Source organism: Ursus arctos, unplaced genomic scaffold (assembly GCF_023065955.2).
Source record: "Ursus arctos isolate Adak ecotype North America unplaced genomic scaffold, UrsArc2.0 scaffold_18, whole genome shotgun sequence".
Classification (NCBI taxonomy): Eukaryota; Metazoa; Chordata; class Mammalia; order Carnivora; family Ursidae; genus Ursus; species Ursus arctos.
In genome coordinates, this window is record NW_026622852.1 from 60,591,464 (window position 1) to 60,613,687 (window position 22,224).

The 22,224-nt window shown below is 47.8% G+C and overlaps 1 protein-coding gene across 9 annotated transcripts in view; it reads left to right on the top strand.

The window, feature by feature from the left end:
* The window catches only part of EHMT1 (euchromatic histone lysine methyltransferase 1), a 140,771-nt gene that overhangs the window by 43,502 nt on the left and 75,045 nt on the right, over positions 1-22,224 (top strand). For 2 of the 9 annotated variants that reach the window (XM_048223006.2, XM_048223007.2), the window contains exons 2-3: positions 19,671-19,737; positions 19,874-19,984. The exons of 2 other annotated variants lie outside the window; for them this stretch is intronic. In XM_048223006.2, coding sequence (XP_048078963.1) covers positions 19,671-19,737; positions 19,874-19,984 — 178 coding nt within the window. The remainder of the gene's footprint in view (positions 1-19,670; positions 19,738-19,873; positions 19,985-22,224) is intronic. 5 more of the 9 variants (XM_048223009.2, XM_048223010.2, XM_048223011.2 and 2 more) reach the window with 3 other exon arrangements.

Sequence of the window (22,224 nt, forward strand, 5' to 3'; positions counted from 1 at the left end):
ACCACTAAGGCATTTGGATAGTGAGGCATTTTGCTTATCTAAGTTCAGGGCTTGAAAATGACCCAAGGGTTGGTGTGTGTTCATGCCAACCCCTGTTTTTATGTTGCAGGATACTGTTGAAACAGTAAAAAATCATTTTCCTGTACAGTAGTGGCTGGGTTTGGGATTTACAAAATACTTTAAAATCTTAAAAAGTTAAATATTTCAAGTGAACTGGTTTTTCTTCCTAATACCAACCCTTTTTTTGTTTTGTGAGGAAATAATGGTTTATTATTCTTGATCAAAAATTTATGATGTCTATGAAGTCATGATATTTTTCTCTCTTTAGAAATTTGTTTTTATCCTTTTGTAGTTCAGTCTGTGGTGGCAGACATCTTCCCACTGCCCAGTTTTAGCTCTTGGGGGCCTTGCCAGTCACATGCTATGCTCCCTAATAAACTAGGTGGCATGCATGGGAAACGTTGGGGCCTCCATTTGGCTCAGTGGAGAAAGAGAGAGAACAAGTGGTAGAAATGAACTTCACTGAGCTTCAACAAAAGAAGGGGATCCGTTGCCTCACATAACCAGGAACTTGGGGGTTAGGGCCTCCTTGTGCTGACAACCCTGCTTTCCTTGTGGGGCCTTCCTTCCTTTCTCAGGCAGCTGTTAACTACCCCTGGGGGCATGCTCCACTGAGGTCCCCGGACCCCCATGGCTGGAGGGGGGCATCATAGTCCAAAGGAGGGCTGCCCTGCATAAATGACTGCCCCCCCCCCCCCGTGCACCAGGCAGTTTAATTCATGGTGCCAACAGAAATAATAGTCACCCTGGGGTGCCTGGGTGGCTCAGTTGGTTAAGTGTCCAACTCTTGGTTTCGGCTCAGGTTGTGACCTCATGGTTGTACGATTGGGTCCCGCTTTGGGCAACACGCTTAGCGTGGAGTCTGCTTAAGATTCTTTCCCTCTCTCTCTGCCCCTCCCACTTCTGTTCTTTCTCTCTAAAATAAATAAATAAATCTTAAAAGAAAAGAAAAGAAATAACAGTCACCCTAAAGGCAGATCCTCTCCCCAGCCTCACCTCCGTGAATTCTCGGTGATTTCCTGTGCTGTTTCTCATCCGTCACCCAGTTCTGCCTCTTGATACGGTTATAGTGATAAGCATAAAAGCCGGAATTGTGTTTCTGTTCCATAGGACCCCTCTTACATGGATTAGTGAGCGCACCAATTTGGTAGGCATTCTCATTTCAGAGACTTTGTTAAAGTCAGGTCAGGAAAGTGCTATTGTAGGCTACAAGCAGGGACATACCATGTACTGCATTAATCTGAATAGTTGTTAAAATCGTATTTACGGACAAGAGACAGTCCCTGTAGAAGCAGCGGACGTTCCTGTTGTGTGCAGGTGCACTTGCGACATGGCCGTGCATGTCCGTGGAGCTCCGGGGCGGAAGGGGTGTTGTGGCGCATGGAATGTCTCACAGACGTCTTTTTGGTAATATAACCTACCTCGTTTAAGTTTGGACTTGAGGAAAACAGGTTGTATGTAAATCAGAGTTGTGTAGTGCTTGGTGTCGTCACCTTAAGCTGTTGGTGTGAGAGTTAGCTGACTTGGAAAACGGAGGTTTGTGCTTTTGTAGGCACATGATAATTAGGGTATTAGGAATCAGCTAAGTTGCTACTTAATGATTTGGTCTAAACACAGTAACATTCAGTGATGTGAGCCCTTGAGGTTGGCAGGGAGGAAGTGCTTCTGATTACTTCAGTGCCTCCTGTCTTCTCGGATGTGCTCTGTTGGTGGCTCCTTGGGTGTGTAGGCCCTGCCTGTCTGCCTGTGTCTGGGACAGACAGGGCCATGCGGTCTGGCCTCACACTGTTTGTTCCTTGGGCCTGGGGCTCCTGCCCCCTGGCAAAGTGGGGGTGGGGCAGGGGAAAGGTTCCTTTCTCTTACAGTTGAGACTGAATATTGGATTTAACACAGATCAACATGAGAAAGATAGGGAGTTATTTTCCAAGATGTTTTAAAACTAGTTCAGTTTTAAGAAGGAGAAAAACACCTCTGTTCAGGACCCCTGAGACATATGCACATCATTTGCATAAGGGAAAGCATAGCTTTAATTTCTAGTGCTGTGCCTTATTTTACAGGGTTCCTAGAGAGATGTACTGAGAACTACGTGCAAAGGAGTATATTAAGTGAAGATGTGCACTTCAAGGTTGTTTTCGATGCTGAGGTGTTGTGGGTGCCCTACGTGTCTGTCAGTCGGGCCTTGTGTCGGGGGCCCGCTGCTGCAGCCTTGACTGTGATGGCGTAAATTCATTTGCTCACGGTGATTAAGGGCAAGATGGTTTCCCCGGGGTGTGTGTGGCATCCCAGTGATATAGTCTGTGTCAGTTGTACCTTTATGAGCATATTTGCACAGAAAAGTGTGTGGAAGGCTATACATAGAGTAGTTGCCTTATGGGCAGTTTTTACTTTTTAATTTTTCCTAATTCATTTCCTTTACTTAAAAATGCAAAACCATGCAATAATATATGAATTTTCCTTTTGAAAATCTAATCCTGTTCAGGCAGGATCTGCCCTCCCTGCCCCTGTGTAACCCCTTTCACACTCTGTTCCCACGGCTTCTATGATGAGTTGATGTATAAAGTTCTGGAGCTCTCTGTGGAGTTTTACAGAGATTTGAGCCCACCAAAAATGTGTAGTAGTCTTCTGTAGATGTTTCATTTTTTTCATTTTTTAAAAAAAGATTTTATTTATTTGTCAGAGAGAGAGAGCACAGGCAGGGGGAGTGGCAGGCAGAGGGAGAAGCAGTCTCCCTGCTGAGCAAGGAGCCTGATGTGGGACTCGATCCCAGGACCCTGAGATCATGAGCTGAGCTGAAGTCAGATGCTTAACCTACTGAGCCACCCAGGTGTCCCTGTTTCATGTTTTTCTATCTATATAATTGCTTTCCGTTTTCTTTTGAAACACTTTCAAACTTAACAGGAAGGTTGCAAATATGATAACAGAGATTTTTTTCATGAGTTATTTGAGTCCAGGTTGCCTCCCAGATGCCCCGCCACTCTAAATATGTTAGTGTGTATTTCCTACAGCTGTAATATGCCTGTTGACATCAGGAGATTCATATGTCTCTTGTAAAAAATAAAGTTTATAATGTCATTCTGTCAGCATTGGTGTGCTAGTCCTGTTCTTTTACTACACAAATAGTATTTATTACATTCTGATTTGTGTTCTTCATGTATCTCTCTCCTTGTAAGGGAACCCTTCCTGAGAATTGCACTGGCTTCGTTAGAGTGGTCCATGATTACATTGGTAAGGTTATCCTGGCAAAACTCTCTTTTTTTAGTGTGGTAAAATGTACTTAAACATAAGGCTTATCATTTTGGGCATATTTATTTATCTATTTGAGAGAGAGAAAGAGCACACACATGTGCAAATGGGTTGAGGGTCGGAGGGAGAAGCAGACTCCCTGCTGAGCAGGCAGCCCAATGTGGGACTCGATCCCAGGACTGGGATTATGATCTGGGATTATGACTTGAGCCGAAGGCAGACGCTGAACGTCTGAGCCACACAGGCGCCCATCATTTCAGCCATTTTGAAGCCTATTTTTTGATGGCACTAAGTATGTTTACAGTGTTAGCAACCATCATCTCTGTCTTTATAAAACATTCTCATCACCCCAAGTAGAGACTACGTACCCATTAAGTAATAACTCCCCTTTCCGCTTTTTGTCTCTATGAATTTGCCTAAACTAGATATTTCATGGAAGTAGACTTATTTGTCATTCTGTGTGTGGCATCTCACTCACAGCATGGTGTTCTCAAGGGTCATCCATGTCGTAGCCTGGGCCAGAACTTCCATTTCCTTTGTCTGGCAGAGTAATATTCCATTGCACGCACAGACCACATTTCGTTTATTCATCTGCTGATGAACATGTGAGTTTTTATCACCTTTTGACTTTTTTTTTTTAAAGTAGGCTCCAATGCAGGGCCTGAACGCGTGACCCTGAGATCAAGACCTGAGCTGAGGTCAAGAATTGGCCGCCTAACTGCCTGAGCCATCCACGCAGCCCTCCTTTGATTGTTTTGAAGAATGCCGCTATGAATATTTGTGGACACCTTAGAGTGTCTGTTTTCAGTCTGAGTATATACCCAGGAATAGAATTGCTTAGTCATGTGATAGCTCTCACTTTTTTGAGGAACCGCCCGACTGTTTTCCGTAGTAGCCACATCATTTTGCATTCCCGGCAGCTTCTTCGCATTGTTGCCAACACTTGCTTTGGTTCATCTTTTTGACCATGGCCACCCTAATAGGTGTCAAGCGGGTGCCATCCCCCACCCTGTCCTCTCCAGTCAGGAATTCCTGACTGGAATCATGGCTCTGGGCCTTCTTGGCTCTGGTCATTTTGTTCCCTTACAGGAGCTTTTAAAATGTTATTGTTTCCTGAAATATAAATGAAGCACAGTTTACTAAAAACCCACAGGAAGTTGCTGATCCAGTTGAAGTGCAAAATGGGCAGAACTAATGAGAAGGTTGACTGGACTGCGGAAGACTGTGGAAAGGGCACAAAATGGGACTAGGAAACAGTAGGCTGATACTGCTCGAGTTGCCAGAGTATTGGCCGGGGAAGGACCCCTTTATTGGCATTCATAAAGTGCATTTATATGTACCTTTGGGTATTTCTAATGGCCTTTTGTCATATGGTTCTTTGTAAGCAATTTCTTTTTACTTTAGAAGGGACTTCTTATAACATTAAGAAATGAGAAAACATTCTTTTAGAGGTGTGTTTTGCATCGGGGAAGGATCAGATGACCTTGTACAGTCACCTGGAGGGTGCCCCTGCCATGTGTGTCAGCTGTGAGTGATCTTGGGCTCCAGTGAAGCGAGGCCTGTGAGCACTTGGGATGGGGCTGGCCTCAAAGCTGGTGTTGAGGGAGGTTGTGGGCATGCGCAGGTGGGGCCAGGGCCTCTTTCAAAAGAGTGTGTGGTATTGTAGACTTGTGGGGGGCCTTAAGAGAAGTCTGAAGCGGGAGAGTTGGTGTGGGTGTGGCAGCCCGAGAAGAGTGGTCCAAGTCGTGGGGCCAGACCCACTCCTTTGGGGACAGGTCCTGCAGAGCTTTTAAGCAGTGACAGTAATGGGATCTTTGGAAAAGGGAAATTAGGGCATGAATGGAGAGGAGAGGGCAGTGGCAGAGTCAGGTGACTGTGGTCACTGGGGCGAGTAGGGTATGTGGAGCCCGCTAGTGTTGGGGGCTGTTTCAACAGTTGAATTTGGGGGCTGAGTGACAAGTACATGTCTGGCACATGGTAGATGTTAGACATTTCTTTGTTGCTTATGTACTAAATGTGTTGAACAGTGGTAATAGCTGATATTTATCATGTGTCGGCTGCCATTTTAAGCATTCTGCAGCCTCCTCAGCTTTCTGAGCTGGGTTTTGTGTAGTTGTGCCCATTTTAGTCAAGAGGGGAGCGAGATAGCTTGAATGGTGTGACAGTGCCAGTCCTGCTATGGGGTGTGTGGCTAGAACCGCAGGGCTCGTGGTGGGCTGTGCAGGGACGTCAGGGTGTACTTTTCCTTTTTGACCCAGATTTTATCTGTATTTTAGGACTAGTTTTTTATTAGGATTTTATGAAGAATTTAAATTTCCATCACATGCGAAGTAGACATCTTACAGTTCCGTGATTATTGTCAAGATTTTGCCATATGGTTCCTATCTCCTTTCCTTCCTTCTCTGCCTTTTCCTTTTTGTTGTGGTTCAGGTATCTTAAAGCATACCATAGGTGTCATGGAATTTTTACCTCTCAACTCCGAGTATGTATCTTTAAAAATGCAGACATCTGGAGCGCCTGGGTGGCTCAGTCAGTTTATCGTCCAACTCTTGATCTCAGCTCAGGTCTTGATCTCAGGGTCGTGAGTTCAGGCTCCACATTGGGCTCCACACTGGGCATGGAGCCCACTTAAAAAAAATGCAGACATCTTTTCCATAACTACGAAATTCTTTTCACACATAACAAAATTTGAAGTAATTGCTTGGTATCATCTATTTTAAAATTTCCTTCCAGTTATGTCAAAATGTCATTTTATAGTTGGTTTGTTCAAATCAAGATCCTAACAGAATCCACACTTTGCATTTGGTTGTTATGTGTGATATCTGGAACAGTCCCCTGTGCCCCCCATGAGGAAACAATGTCAGTGGTCTTGCAGAATGTCCCACATCGTGGATTTCTGTTACTGAATTTTTTAGGGCAAATGTACTTATGAGCTGTGTTGCCCATTTTGCTTTTTATCTTTTTTTTTTTTTTTTTAAGATTTTCTTTATTTATTTGGCACAGAGAGACAGCGAGAGAGGGAACACAAGCAGGGGAAATGGGAGAAGGAGAAGCAGGCTCCCCACTGAGCAGGGAGCCCGACATGGGGCTCGATCCCAGGACCCTGGGATCATGACCTGAGCCGAAGGCAGATGCTTAACAACTGAGCCACCCATGCACCCCTGCTTTTTATCTTTGATAACCTGAGTTTTAAGAAATGATGCCATGTTGAGTAATTACCCTCATGATAGTTTTACATTACGAGAAATTTGGTTGAGACTGAGAAGTAAGAGCTAGATCTTTGGAGTGGAACTGAATTCCTCTGGTTTTATAGGGTGATGCTCAGTGTGCTGAGTCACTGTGATAGAGGCTGGCATCACTGGTGGACAGGCCTGCATGCACCTGGGCCTGCGTGAGGTGCACAGCCGATTGCTGCGTCTTTGTGGTCCCGTTGTCTCCACTCTGGCCCTTCTGCCAGTGAAGCATCCCGATTTCTAGTGGACTCCATGAATTTTCATCTTAATTTACAACAAATTAAATTAGGGAAGATGAAGTAGGTGTTTTCCAGTTTCGCAGTTTGTGAGTCTCCACAGCGTCATGTTGAGTTGTGTACCCTGTGAGCCCCTGATGGCACCAGGCCCACCCAGACCCACCACCAGTCAGCTGCTTAGTCATGTAGAGAACCCCTGCACTGCTGTGTAGGGTGGGAGCTGTCAGTGTGGTAATCAGGCAGAAGGTCCCCATGGAAGGCAGGTGTCACCTTTGCAGGTCTGGAAACTTGATTTTGTAAGTAAACCAAATCGTGGTGATCGCACTATCCGAATTCATAAGAGACAGAGGTATAAACTAGAAAATCAGCATCTTTATTTGTGGTAAGAAGTATGTGTAAATGTCTTCACTGCGTGGGAAATCAGACTGAAGTAAACATTGCGTGACCCCCATTCCCTGGTTTATGCCTTCAGAACAGATCCCTGCTCTAGCCCAGCTCTTGGCCAGTTACATCTCAGGAGCTTGTTCTGGTCGTGACTGTTTTTTGTTGTTGTTGTCCTCCACAGACCTGAAAGGATCCAGATAGCGTGCTTTAACTCCTGGAAGCCTAGGGTGCTGGGGGCTGTGGATCTGGGGTTCATAGGGGAGAGGTCCATGCGTTACCCACGGTGTCCACGGCACCTGCTCCATTTCGCAGTGTACTGTGTCTCTCTGGAAACAAGTTCCGTAGGGGCCAACCTCTGCTGTGGGGCCCAGGCCCAGAGCTGTGTTTGCTGTGATCCTGGAAGGGACACAAAGGAGAAGGGCACTGTTGGAATTATCTGTTGCTGCTTAGCACGCTACCCTGAAATGTAGTGCCTCAAAACAAAAACAGTGATCGCTTGTTATCCCTCGTGAGTCCAGCAGTTCAGACAGGGCAGTGGTGGGACGGCTTTTTTCTGGTCCATGAGGCTGGGGCCCCAGTTGGAAGACGTGAACACTGGGGGTGGTGTGTCATCTGAAGGCTTATTCACATGCACTTCTGGCTGTCGGTGCTGGATATGTGGGTTGCTGGCTGGAATGTCCACAGGTGGCCACAGGTTGGGCTCCTCATGGCATGTGTGGTGACCTGGCCTCAGACACCATGCAGCTCTCTTTAGCCACAGTCTCAGCTCCAGGCTGTCACAAAGGCCCATCTCGTTGAAGGTGAGGGAGCACAGCCCACCTCTCATGGAGGAATGTCAGCATCACCTGTTAGAGAGGTGTGTAGCATGGTGTGCAGTCAGTTTGGCTATCTGGAAAACCACAGTAGCCAAGAGAGTTCTAGATCAAGGGAATGGAAGCATGTAGCACCTTTGGTTTTCTCCTTTGCAGAGAGGCCAGTTAAGGGTTAAGCAGCAGATGGAAAGGGAATCTGTTCTGATATTTCACAGTCCCTTAAATGTAATTTCTGGGGCTACTTTGGATAGTAATTGTATTTTCCAAATTTAGGAGCTAACTCCTTTTGCTGCCAAAGGGAAAAAACAAAAAGACAAAAGAGGGAAAAGGAAATCAGATATTGAAAGGATTCATTCTTTTTCTTCCCACCCTTTTGATAATTAGCTAGTGAAATTGGTATGTGGAAACCAGTTGAAAATTAGGGGGTGGGCAGATAGCGCTCTACATCTCACAAGTTTCCTGAACAGAAGAATCATCCCATCTTTGGGACCCCATTTGGTGTTGACAGTGTTTTACTGGCACTAATGCAGTTCTTGAGGAGAAGATGTGGTCTCTGGTCCAGATCTTGGGCAGAGATCTAAAGCAGAGACAAGCAGATGGCAGGTTGGAATTGGCGTTTCTTTGACTGTGGCTGGAGCTACATCTCCACCCTTAGGGAGAGAAGGCCCTCTTTGTCTGCCCTGCATGTTGGATGTTTCAGATGGCCTCCAGTGGTGGAGTCAGAAAGCCCTTGAGTGGTGTGCTCTCTGTTGTTGCCCTTCTTTCCACAGTCTCCTGGTTGTGAAATGGAAGAGCGCGGCCACCTGTGGAATCACGAAGATCAGTCCAGCAAGCATGTACTTACCCTGACGATACGTGTTTACAGAGGGTTTTTCCTTCCTTTTTCTTAGTATTTTTTTTTAAAGGATTTTATTTATTTATTTGACAGAGACAGCCAGTGAGAGAGGGAACAGAAGCAGGGGGAGTGGGAGAGGAAGAAGCAGGCTCCTGGCGGAGGAGTCTGATGTGGGACTTGATCCCAGAACGCTGGGATCACGCCCTGAGCCGAAGGCAGACGCTTAACGACTGCGCCACCCAGGCGCCCCTCCTTTTTCTTAGTATTTTGCCATTGTGGGGTATCTTCACAGCTCTGGTAGATACTGTGTGAAAGCTGGCACCCCCCCCCCCCCCACTCCCCAGCACCAGGGTAGGGTGCTTTGAGGCTGCATTGAGGAGGCGGCAGTTGCGTGGGAGGATGTAGACTTCACCCCTCTTCCCCGCACAGCGCGGGCAGCTCTTTCACCTGGCTCCACCGCCGGCAGCCTTGCTTGTCAGCATCTTTCGGATTCTTTCTGAAATGGCTTTGACTCCTTTCAAACTTCATGTGCGTGTGTGGTAGCAGTAAAAGAGTTAACCTTCTCAACATTTGTGCTTGAAATAGGAGTTCTGAATAACATGGATGCATGGGTGCAGAGTGGCTTGAGCCTTGAGGAGGGAGGGAGCTTATCTGTGAGAAGGCTGCGGCTCTCAGTGGGAGGGGCCTTGGAAATGCTTGTGCCACCAGGGCCAGGAGAGCAGCCGACAGGCCCAAGATCAGGCCACAGCGTTGGCTCCACGTACACACAGCAGGGTCTGAGATCTGTGTACCAGATTGTTTCGACATTGGCTTCCGTATTCGTATGGGTGACCTCTGTGTTACAGAACCGACTGTCGTGGAGCGTTTGTGCACATCTGCTCCTCCCTCTGGCCTGGCCCGTGTGCGCCATCCTTGGGGCTGGTCTGTCCTGTCCCGTGGACCCCCGCACCACTTTAAAGGTTAGAGTATTTGGAAGCAGTTTTAAATTATTGTTGAGTTTAAGGGTTTCACCTTTACTCTCATAAATAAGGGTACTTTTTGTGGTTAGATCCTTACTGTTAAGAATTAGAGGCTTTCCTTCGGTTCATTTGTATTGCGTGGGGTGAGTTAAAGTCAATTCGTAAGAAGACATTCATCTCCAAAGTAGTTTGCACAGTTGCATCTTTGTGAAGAAAGCCAGATTAACAATTGGGCTTTAGTAATTCAGGCCCCCTGAGAGAACAGAGCTTTCTGGAAACGTGAGCCAAAGAGCCCTGAGATAGATGGTTCTCTTTTCTCCCTCCTAAGTTTTCCTTTCAGACTGCTCTGTGCTTCTTGTGGTTCCACTTGAGTAAGTGGTCCTGGTCCAGGGGGGAGGGTGCCTGCCAAGCTTCCACTGTCCGGGGTTAGCCCCTGAGTCCCGCTGGCCGTGCAGAGAAGTGGTAGGGAAATAATGGCCGCTTAGGCGGGGTTCGCCCAGAATTGTCATTATTGTGGCCCCTGGCTTGTCCCTGTGATTGTGGACACTATTCGTCTGACCTGTTAAGAGGTAACTGGCCATGGATGAGGTGGGCCAAGCCTGGCTGGTGCTGGGGGCTTCACCCTCGTCCAGACCTCCAGGGTTCACAGGCTGCCACGGAGCAGTGGAGGCTTTCCTTCACATGAGCCAAAGGCCATCCCCGTGTAGAGCTGATACAGTGTGGCGTGGGTCTCTCTGCCATGTCTTTAGAGTTTAAATTGATAACATTATTTGGTCTTATGGGCTTGTCTTTGAATAATTTTAATATAGATTATCCAAAAATTTATCCAGCCCTTATTTGTCTTCTTATTTTAGGAATCTTCTAAGGAGTAATGTCAGAGTTTTCTGTGATCTTTCCCCACCAGCCATTGTTTATTCTTAAAAAAGAAAAAAAATCAGCTGTGTGGTAGAAACTGATGGGGCAGGCACCTGGGATGCTGAGCCTCAGGAAACTGGGTTTGGAACCTCGTGTGCAGGGTGTGCCGCACGGCCTTGGGCATGCTCCTGAGCTTGTGCGAGAGGTTCTTCACCTGTGTGGGAAGGCGCCGGGCCTCTCGGGTGCTGGTGAGGAGGCTCACGGGCGGTGCACAGTTAGGTTCACGTTATGTGTCGTAGTAACGAAAGTTCTACACAAAATCGTACCGTTCGTAATTTATACCGTATGAGTAGCAGAAACTATTTTTTAAAAAAAGTATCTGATCAAATATGGTAAAATTGAAATTAACTGTATTATGGTGAATTACATTTGATGCAGTCATTTCATGTCCTCTGACATAGAGAAACCGCTCCTGTGGACGAAAAGCAGTGCGTTTCTGAGTGACAGAGCAGAGGCCCTTGTCTGTCCTGAGAAGAACATGCACCCAATCTAACATGGCACAGAGTGCCTTTCTGAGTGACAGAGCAGAGGCCCTTGTCTGTCCTGAGAAGAACATGCACCCAATGTAACACGGCACACAGTGCGTTTCTGAGTGACAGAGCAGAGGCTCTTGTCTGTCCTGAGAAGAACATGCACCCAATCTAACATGGCACAGAGTGCCTTTCTGAGTGACAGAGCAGAGGCCCTTGTCTGTCCTGAGAAGAACATGCACCCAATGTAACATGGCACACAGGGGTTGTCTTTATTTTACCTGCAGATGGTGTTACTTAAGTTGTAAATGATCGGTACAGGTGTATTTTATGATTACATTAAAATAATTTTTTAAAAAGATTTTATTTATTTGAGAGAGGGCACCAGCAACAGGGGCAGGGTTGGCGGGGAAGAGCCAGAGGGAGAAGGAGAAGCAGGCTCCCCGCTGAGCACCGAGCCTGATGGGGGCTTAGTCCCAGGACCCCGGGATCATGACCCGAGCTGAAGGCAGACGCTTCACCAGCTGAGCCACCCAGGCGCCCCTATGGTTACATTTAAAGGGAGGGACATACTGCATACAGTGATGGTGCTGTACAAACTTGGAAAAGATTGTTTTCTTTTAGTCATCAAGAAAACCTAGCTGGAACCTAGATTACGTCCACACATATGCCCATGTCGGGTAAAAATGCCAGGGCCATTTTCTGTCCTGTGTTGCTAGAAAGAGTCTGTGACGTAACTAGAATCGACACAGCCACATGCCAGTGTTCACCTAAAGAGTAGATGCTCCTTTCACGGTTCTTCCATCTTGGCCTTTCCCATTCCCACAGTCCCCTTGTTCCTGCTGACTTAAAAAACAAAAAATTAAGTGTTTTTCCTGGGGAGTACTCTCTGTAATATTGTGCAGTTAGAATTGGTTGGTTGCCTGACTGTACTTTAGCTGCTTCTTGTTTTCTGTGGCGTAGAGGGGTCTCGGCTGCGTGAGACGTGCTGTTCAGGGTGTAAGGTAGATGTGTGTTGGTGGCACAGGTCACAGCTGTGCCCCTGTGCAGGTCACCCCGGGCCCATCCTGTACGCTCGAGGTGGGCAGGGTCCAGGCCAGGGCACAGGGGCCATGCTGCTGCGGGCATTTTTTTTTATATATATAATAATTTTTTATTATGTTAGTCACCATACAGTACATCCCTAGTTTTTGATGTAAAGTTCCATGATTCATTACTTGCATATAACACCCAGTGCACCATGCAATATGTGCCCTCCTTAATACCCATCACCAGCCTATCCCACTCCCCCCGCCCCCGAAGCCCTCAGTTTGTTTCCCAGAGTCCATAGTCTCTCATGGTTCATTCCCCCTTCTGTTTACCCTCCTTACTTCTTCCCTTTCTTCCCCTACCGATCATCCTAGTTCTTATGTTCCATAGATGAGAGAAATCATATGATAGTTGTCTTTCTCTGCTTGACTTATTTCAGTTAGCATTATCTCCTCCAGTCCCGTCCATGTTGCTGCAAATGTTGAGAACTCGTTCTTTCTGATAGCTGAGTAATATTCCATTGTATATATGGACCACAACTTCTTAATCCAGTCATCTGTTGAAGGGCATCTCGGCTCCTTCCACGATTTAGCTATTGTGGACATTGCTGCTATGAACATTGGGGTGCATATGGCCCTTCTCTTCACTACGTCTGTATCTTTGGGGTAAACACCCAGTAGTGCAATGGCTGGATCATAGGGCAGCTCATTTTAAGGGACCTCCACACTGTTTTTCACAGTGGCTGTACCAACTTGCATTCCCACCAACAATGTAGGAGGGATCCCCCTTCTCTACATCCTCTCCAACATTTGTTGTTTCCTGCCTTGTCAAGTTTTGCCATTCTAACTGGTGTAATGTGGTATCTCAATGTGGTTTTGATTTGAATTTCCCTGATGGCTAATGATTTTGAACATTTTTTCATGTGTCTGTTAGCCATTTGTATGTCTTCATTGGAAAAGTGTCTGTTCATATCTTCTGCCCATTTTTTGATTTGTTTCCCGTGTATTGAGTTTGAGAAGTTCTTTGTAGATCTTGGAGACTAATCTTTTATCTGTAGTGTCGTTTGCAAATATCTTCTCCCATTCCGTGGGCTGCCTCTTAGTTTTTTTTTGACTGTTTCCTTGGCTGTGCAGAAGTTTTTTATCTTGATGAAGTCCCACATGTTCATTTTTTCTTTTGTTTCTCTTGCCTTTGGAGATGTGTCATGAAAAAAGTTGCTGTGGCCAATGTCAAAGAGGTTTGCTGTGGGCATTTGATAAAGTGTCAGAGTGGGGTTAAATTGGTAAGGGTATCTGAAGGCCCTGGAATGAGACTTTGTAATGTCTTTGGGTTTTTTCTCTGTATTTATTTTCTTCTGTGTTCTGTTTTTTTGTGAAGAAATTGTTTTGTTAATAATTCTTTTTCTTCTTAGGAATAGAATTTCAAAGGGCAGAGAACACTGCCTTTTAAAAATAAAAAAATATTTAAAAATATTTTAAAAAATGGGGCCCCTGGGTGACTCAGTTGTGTCCCGACTCTTGATTTTGGCTCAGGTCATGATCTCAGGGTTGTGAGATTGAGCCCTGCACTGGGCTGTGTGCTGACTGTGGAGCCTGCCTTTAAGATTCTCTCCCTCTCCCTCTGCCCCCCCCACCTCCCACTGCTCATGCTCTCTCTCTCTCTCTCTCTTAAAAAAAATAAAAAGTAAAAAAAATTTCAACATTGCCACTTCGGAATTACAAAAACCTAGACTCCTTCTGTCTTTTGCTGACTTTCGTGGACTCGGTGCAGGGTTGCTAAATTCAGCAAAGAAAAAGATACAGGATGCCCAGGTACATTTGAAGCTCGGGTAAACCTGCTTACACTAAAACATGATTTGTCACATACCCGAACTTCAGATGTAACCGGACATCTGTAGCTTGGGCAGCTTGCAGCGTCAGTTGCCCTGGTTGCTGGACGTGCGCTTGGCCGAGTAAGTCCAGCATGGGGTCAGGTTCTGCTTCACCCCTGGGACACATTTTTCCCCTAGATTTGTGTGTGTGTTGTAATCTACCAACTTGCATTTAAGGAAAAAACTTCATAGTCTAGACAGTTTTCCTTTTTTCTCCATCTGCATCAGTGGTTCAGTGTATTAGGTGGACATTCAAAAGAGCAGAATACCATTTTCTAGGTCAAATCTAACTCCAGCACATCAAGTGCATGCCGGGTGGACTCTGTTATCTTGTTCTGCCTTTCCAGGAAGGTCTTCTGTGTTGCTGTTGTTTATAACCCACTTGATCATGTACTGCATAGACTTTGCACAACACCTTCCCTGCCCACAGGGGCGCTTTGGCCTCTGACCGTCATAGCACTGTTCTAATTGGGAATTTATTATAATGTGAGCCTGGATAGGCAGGTGAAGGAGCTGTTAGCACTAGCAGTTCTGAGGCCCAGACCCTAGCTCCGGTTTCACTGCAGGTCCCCAGGCAGCCTTGGTGAGGCCAGTAACGGGGAGTAGAAGAGGGCACAGGGCGAGAGCCCACCCCTGCGGGTCTTCTCCTCTTCCTCCATGCTCCCCTTTTCTTCCTTCCCTGTCCTGTACCATCATCAGTGGTCACTTAGAGTCATGAGCAAGGAGGATGCTTGGATTTTAAAAGTAAGAGGTGTAGACAGGGCAAAGATATTGATGTTTTGTCCTTGGCTCTTATGCTTGTCCACAGCCTGGCATGTTGGTCAATGCTTGTCAGAAGATTCCTGAATGCAATCAGATAGATCCAGAGCAAAATAGTGGATAATTCTGACATTATTTGAAAGTGTGTTACATAATGATCTTAAAACAGAGTTTTTTGGGAGAAGAAGTCATGAAACTTCATTTAATGGCAGGGATATGTGGCTGACTGTGGGGACAGGAGACAGGTGGTTTGTAGGGGCATTCGTGAGCAGGAAAGCCTGCTCAGCTGTGCTGGCCCTGGGCACATCTCGGCATAGTGAGAGCCCAGGGGTCTGGAGGTGTTTTTTTATTTAGCAGGCCTCTGGTATGGGAGGCTTGGTGTCCTTGGTGTGGGACATTGGGTTCAAGGCCAAGTGACACTCTTAAAAGCTATTTAGGACCCCAGGGGGCTCTTGTTTATGTGGGTTCTATCTACTGGTATTTACCAAAAAAGAAATTAGAACTGAAACTTAAAAAGAAAATTACTTAAAAATAACAAAAGTAAACATGTAACATGTTGTTTACATGTTAAGGTAAGTAATTTCTATGGAAAACAACTATTTTCTAAAACAACAACCTCAGAAGAGTGGCATTGCTTTACAGGTTGGTATATCCTTTTCATGTCTGGCTTCTGACTGAGGGGATGTGTTGTTTGGTTGCAGTATATGAAGAAAATCTGGCCTCACAAAGACCGTGTGTATTTCGAGCCTTTTAGATAATTCCGAATGTTTTGCCTGTTACAGTATGCCAGAACCTGACAGGGCAGGGCCGCATCGATGACCCTCCTTCCCTGTGACGGTTAAGCCCACGGTCTGCCTTGCATCTTAGCGCACCTTCCACCCATGTGTGGTTTTAAAGAGTAGGTACTGCTCATTTGGGGAACACTGGCTCACTAAGGTATGGAGATCTTCCAGATGTTGACACATTTCATTATCCAATAGCAAAAAATCGTTTTCTCTTAATAACATTTCCTCTGTCATCAAAAGTCTTTAAGTTTTGGGCAGCAGCTGTCAAGCTCATGGAGGCAGACACACATTCACCAAAATTCTCATTTCCACTCAGAGGCCAGAATCTTAACATTGGAAACACATACCGTTGGTTTTCTTTGAGGTCACAGGCTCACTGTGTTTATTTTGAGAAAATGTTTGGCAGATGTCCAGTTCGCGTAGCCATAGATCTTGCCAGTTTTTCCAAATGCAGATGCCCAGTGACTGACACAGCCCGGTTCCCACTCTGGGCCTTTCCTGAGCGGCCAGCAGCCCTGGATTGCTGCTTGCTTACCTTTCTTCCTCTGCCTTCATGAGAAGGCTGATGGGGAGGTCGTTAATCTCACTGTTTCACCAAGGGCATTCTCAGGTGAAGTTGGCTCTACCTCCCCGAGTACATAACATGGAAGAGTTCAGTCATTTAGAAGTTTAATTTGGTGCCACCATCTTGACTCCTGCTAAGGTGCCCAAGTAAGCACAATGAAACAGGCAAGTGGGGTCCTAGTAATGAAGATAACGTTGACCTCTTGGACCCCTGGAAGGGTCTTGGGACCCCATAGAACTGTTTGAGAGTGGGTGCAGGCTGGAGGTGGTTGGGATGCAGCCGTGATGGGCTGGGAGATGGGCAAGGCCTGAACACTATGGGCCTGGCCCTGGATTGGCTGTGGGAGGTCAGGGGGGTGCTGTGGTTAGATGCCGTGGCCCCCTGCCCACCTTGCTGAGCTGTGTGGCCAAGACCAGACCCTGGGAGGGACGGGGTCAAGTCAGGTGCTTCTGATAAGCTTAGAGGGCAGGCAGATAATGGGGGCAGAAGAGGCATGCCAGGGCAGGAGAGGGTTTTCTCAGGTCCATGTGCAGGGGTGTCAAGGGATCAGCTCCATGGGGAGTCCAAGAGCCCATCCTTGGGCTCCCCAGTGTTGCCACAGCTTCTCATTTCTCCGCACTCTGTAAACGCAGGTTCTTTGTAAACTCTCCTACTTTAAATTTTTTTTTTTAAGATTTATTTATTTCATTTATTTCAGAAAGAGAGAGAGAGAGAGAATGCGTGAACCGGGGGAGGGGCAAAGGGAGAGGGGGAGCAGACTCTCTGTTGAGTGCGGAGCTGGCCCAGCTGTATCTCCTGACCCCGGGGCTCAGTTTCTGGACACGGAGATCATGACCTGAACCGAAACCAAGCGCCAGACTCTCAACCAGCTGAGCCACCGGGTGTCCCTAAACTCTCCTACTTTTAAACGTTGATAGTTGATTAAAGATGGAAACTTGTGCAGGGCAACCCTGTGAAGTTGTCTCAGTAGTGGTTCCTTGGTGATCTCGGATCTGCATCTGCACAGCACCCAGGGTGTGTTTGTGACAGCCCGGTGTAGTCACCTGGAGCTGGAGACAGACAGAAAGCTTCTACTCAGCTGGTGGGGAAATCTCAGGGCTGGAGATAATGACGGTGGACAAGTGTGCGATACGGCCCCTGGTGCTCTAGGAGTCTGAGAGTCTTGAACTTTTCTCTCTCCCCCTTGGAACTGGTCCTGTCTTCCAGGAGCCTCAGTTCTCTTGGTGGGAAATGGTAGAGAGGAACCCACATTCTGTGCTTGGTGTGCTGGTTGCTGCTGGGGTGTCCTTGCTTCTGGGCCTTTGCAGTGCCCAGAGCTTCAGCTGTGCATGCTGCTGTCCATTTCCTTCCTACCATGTTCCTAGGTCCAAAGCCAGTATCTCCATCCTTATCCTGCTGTTAGACTCAGGCCACCCACCCACCTACCTTGTACTGTGAGGATTTCCGCAGCCTCCACCCCGAGCTGGAGAGTGGCAGGACTTGAAATGTGTGCAGAAGTTCTGTTTGGTTCTGCTGTTGCCAGTACAAGATTTTGTTATTGGTTTGGGCTATGTGTTCCATCTTCAACCCTCTCTTGGTTTGGTGTCGATTTTGTAAGTTGTTAGCCCTTTTGAAATGGTGATGAATACCATGTTCCTTCTTGCTAGTACACATAGGCTCAGTGCACAGAGAGCATCTGAATTTGGGAGGGTTTTGCTCTTCCTGCTCTGGTTATGGGCGGAGCTCAGTGTGGGCTCAGCCTCTGGGCCTTTGGACTTCTGGACGTGCACACTGGCAGTACCCTGCTCTGCCCTCACTCATCCTCCTTTGTTCATGCAGCAGATACTGGCTGTACATCTCGGCTGTTGCTGAGAATCCACGCACGCGTATAGCTGTGTGGGAAGCAGATATGGAAGTGGACCCAGTGGCCTTTCTTACTGGGTCCTCTCGGAAAGGCCCCAGTAATTTTGCTACCACATGCTCGTTGGTTCCTTCTGCATGCTGCACATTGCCGACACACTGGGGCTATGTCAGAGAACGGGACAGGCCTCTGCTGTGGAACCCAGAGCTTGCATGTTGGTGCAGTGGACAGACAGGCTGGGTAGTGTGTCTGAATGGTGGGGGGCACCAAGGGGGCAGTAAGGCAGGGTCCAGGAGAAGCTGTCTGATAAGGTGATTGGCCTGTTGAGAGGTTGCAGGGTCCAGGGGCTGGAGGCTGGGGTCAGAGTGTGGAAGGGGGAGCAGAGGCTGGGCCCTGTGGCTTTGCTGCCGACAGTGAACACTTGTTTCTCCTTAGTGAGCTGGGAAGACCCTGGGGTCTGAGGAGGGGCGCATACAAGTCTGATCCCTGCAAAGAAATATTCCCCATCTTCTGGGAGGAAGTCTCAGCCCCTGGATTTTTCCTTGGTACCTGGCACTGTGAATTCTGGCTTCCTGCGGCAGGAGTGGCTATGAGAGGGATTATAGAAGGGGGTTCGCGTTTGAAAACCACCAGTGGGGCCACATGTGACGCTCTAGGGAAAGGTGGGAGAGCCGCAGGAGGTGCTGGGCCATGCTCGTGCCCTCTCTTGTCTGTGTACCTGGGAAGGTGAAGTCAGCTTCTGTTCAGGAGCTGCAGGTGGGAGCATTCTGGAAGTACTGAGGAAGGAGGGGCTTCAGGGGACGGGAGGCTGCTGTGCAACCTTCAGGTGGTTTGGTGGTCCAGGGTGACAGGGCAGGGCACTGCCACTGCTCTTGGGCCCCACACTTGGTGTTCAGTGAAATCAGCAGGGAGCTCAAGGTTCTGTAGGAATGTTCTGAGAATGTGTTGTGTCTTTTGGAAAATGCATTCCACATGTTAGACAGGTGTTGTGGGGTTTGTGCCCTTAGATTCTGAAACTCTTAAGTGGGGAGCCCGGAGGGTCTGCATCTCCCCCCTTTTCCCTCTCCATGGACTCGTGGTGGTGGCTGCTGCTGTACCTGGAGGGACCCAGTCAGGAATGTTTTGTGTGTTTACATTTACTTCTCCAACCAGACTCTAAGCCTCCCAAAGGCAAGAGTTTTAAAAAACAATTCTAAGAGACCTTTCAGAATTCATGCCTCCACATAGTAGAGCAAATATTTAATGATTCACGTTTTATTGAATTTTCTTGGTTTATCCATTTCTGCAATTTTTTGTAGGTTGTTAGGCATTTGAAATACTTCGATGAATTCTTGTCAGCAGAAATACAATTTGATAAAATTTGTAGCATTCCTATAACAACCAAAACATTTGAGATTTCTAATTATGTAAGTAATGCATGAATGCGTTCTTATTGTTAAAAAACTATCTCCGGAAATACAGATAAGGTAGAAGTTTCCTTGGGCTGGTTTCTGAATGCCATTCCTTCTCTTGGAGGTGACTGTTATCTGCCGGCTTGAATATCCCCTGACTGTCCAGTCATCTGATAGTGAGTTTTATCTGGATCCAGATATGGTGCCCATCTAGAGAAATCATGTTGGCGAATTGCTTAGTCTGCCTGCGGTTGAATCCAGGCTGATGGCTGTTTCTTCTTTAGCAGGCAGTTCCGGCGAAGGGGGAGACGAAGCAGGATTGCTGCATGAAAACAGAGCTGCTGAGGGAAGGTAAGGGTGCAGTTTGCTCCTGCAGGAGAAGTGGCCAGAAGGCCTGTCGCTCTGGCATCTCCTCACCCGTCCCCGGCTCCTGATCTTGTTTGCTTTCACCTGGGTTACTGTATGGCTTCCCGTCTCCCATTCCCAGATGGACACAAAGGCATACACCCAAGATCTGCTCGAGAAGGGAACCTTTACCAAAAAGTGAAAAGCAAACGCCTGGTAGATCCTTGTCTTAAGTGCACCCAGAAAACTCAAGGTGAGAAGGGCCACCTGGATGTTTCTGGCAGCTTGATTCTTACCACTCAGAGCTGAAGCCACTTGGGTGCTCGTCACCTGGTTACAGCCTGTGGTGTGCATACGGTGGGCAGCGCTCAGCAGCTCAGAGGAAGGAACGGCTTCATTCTCACAGCAGCACAGATGGTGCTGAGCTTGTTTTGCTAAGTGAAGGGGCTGGACCACAGGCCATGTGCTTTGTGACTCCACTTGTATGACATTTTGGACAGGGTAAAACTAGAGGCTGGGAAAACCACATATTTGCCAGGAGGTACAGGGAGGCTGGAGAGGGCAAGCCCTGTGAGGAGCCGTGGTGGGAGGCACTCTACTCTGTTGGTTAGGGCTGTGGAACACACCATGACAAGTGAGTCCCACTGTGTCACACATGAGCCATGTGGGGGCTGCTGAGAAGTTCATTTTGGAGAGCTACATCCTGACTGGACACCATGAGGCTGATGGCTCGGGAGTGGTGCGGACCCTGTATCTGTCAGGGGAGATGGGCGAGCAGCCCTGAATGGCCGTGTGGCTGCTGGAGCTGAGCAGATGAGCAACGTATCCTGCCATCATCCTACCAGTTCCCCGTAAGGTTAGCGTGGGAGGAACCTGCCTCAAATCATGGGACTGTCCTCCTCACTGACGCTGGGCACTGCTCCAAGCACTTAGGGTGTTCTAGCCACATGCCGTCCCAGTGATGTTGTGATTCTGTCTCTCGTCTTCGAGGGGGAGCTGAGACGGGTGCACCGCTGGGTTGAGGTCACCCAGGCTGTCAGACTGGCAGCTAGACCCCTCCTTTGAGGACATACAGACCATGACGTGCAGGTGGCACTGGCCGTGGCCACTGAGACCACCGTGTGGGCATCAGCAGGAGAGATGAGGACTGTGCTCTGATGGGCAGAGAGTGAGGCCCTGCAAGTTGGCCTGCAGTGTCCCAGCACGGACCTGTGTGTTTTGCAGGTGTCAGCCTCTGAGTGCCCTGGATGCAGCCCCGCACGGTCTGGTGGTAGGCTGGCCTGCTGAGGACCACCTTGCTGCCCATGCTTGTGGCTGCTCTTCTGTGCCTTTCCTGAGCTGTAGTGTGGCCGCCCAGCATGCATTGCTGCAGCCCCTGTCTGCTTCCCAGGCAGTCCAGGAGCTGCCGTGATACCCTTTCACATCCACATAGTCCCCTTCTCATGTGACCACCACGTACACGTGCAGGGGCCACTGCGGGCCCGGGCCATAGGGCAGGGCTGTCCCTGTAAGTTCATGACTTGGTGCATGAACACGTTTGTAATAGAAATGCTTCTGATTCTGGTAGAGTTCTGGGGACTCCTGGGAGCAGGGTGGGTCCAGGGACTGAACAGTGCCTGCTTTGCTTCCTAGAACTATTTCTAAACCCTACTCCCTCCCTGTTGAGAAGCCTGCTCTCTGGGGGCCCCCAGCTCAGGTTTGACCCAGCCAGGCACTTTCCTGGTGGACTGCGGGGCCTCTGGGTACTTCCTCCAGCCCGCCAGCTCCCCTGTGCTATGCCCCCTGGCCAGCCCTGCAGTGTGCCACTTCTCAGAGCTGCCCACCACACTGTTCCACCCACACCTGCGTGCTTGTGAAGAAGACCTGCCTCAGGGTTTCTTCCTGGTGCTGTGTTCCTTCCATTCCTTGAGATGTTCTCTTCCATGGGCACGCATGGTCTCCAGTTTGTCTTCCCTCCCTGCCTCCCCCGCCTGGGCCTTTTCTAATAGAAGTTGTGGATAAGTAATGCCAGGTGCCCATTTTCCTCTCTCGCACACTGCTCCTGAACCAGGGCCTTGGCTCCTTCTTTTGAGGAACCGTTAGACTGCACATTTTATACTTCCACCAGCAGTGGGGGAGGGGTCCATCTTTTCCACTTGCTGCCAACACTTGTTATTACCTGTTGTTTCGATGATAGCCGTACTAGTGGGTACAAAATAGTGTCCCATTGTGGCTTCGATGTGCGTTTTCCAGATGATTAGTGATGCTGAGCATCTTTTCCTGTGCTTATTAAGCCCTTTGTATATTTTGGGGGGATGTGTCAATTTAGATCCTTCGCCTCTTTTTTAAATTGGTTATTGATTTTTATTGTTGAATTGTCAGAGTTCTTTATGTATTCTACATACAAGTTCCTTATCAGATGTGTGACTTCTTAATATTTCCCCCACTCTGTGGCTTGTCTTTTCACTTGTTTGGCAGCGTCCTTTGAAGCACAGAAGTTTTTAATATTTACTT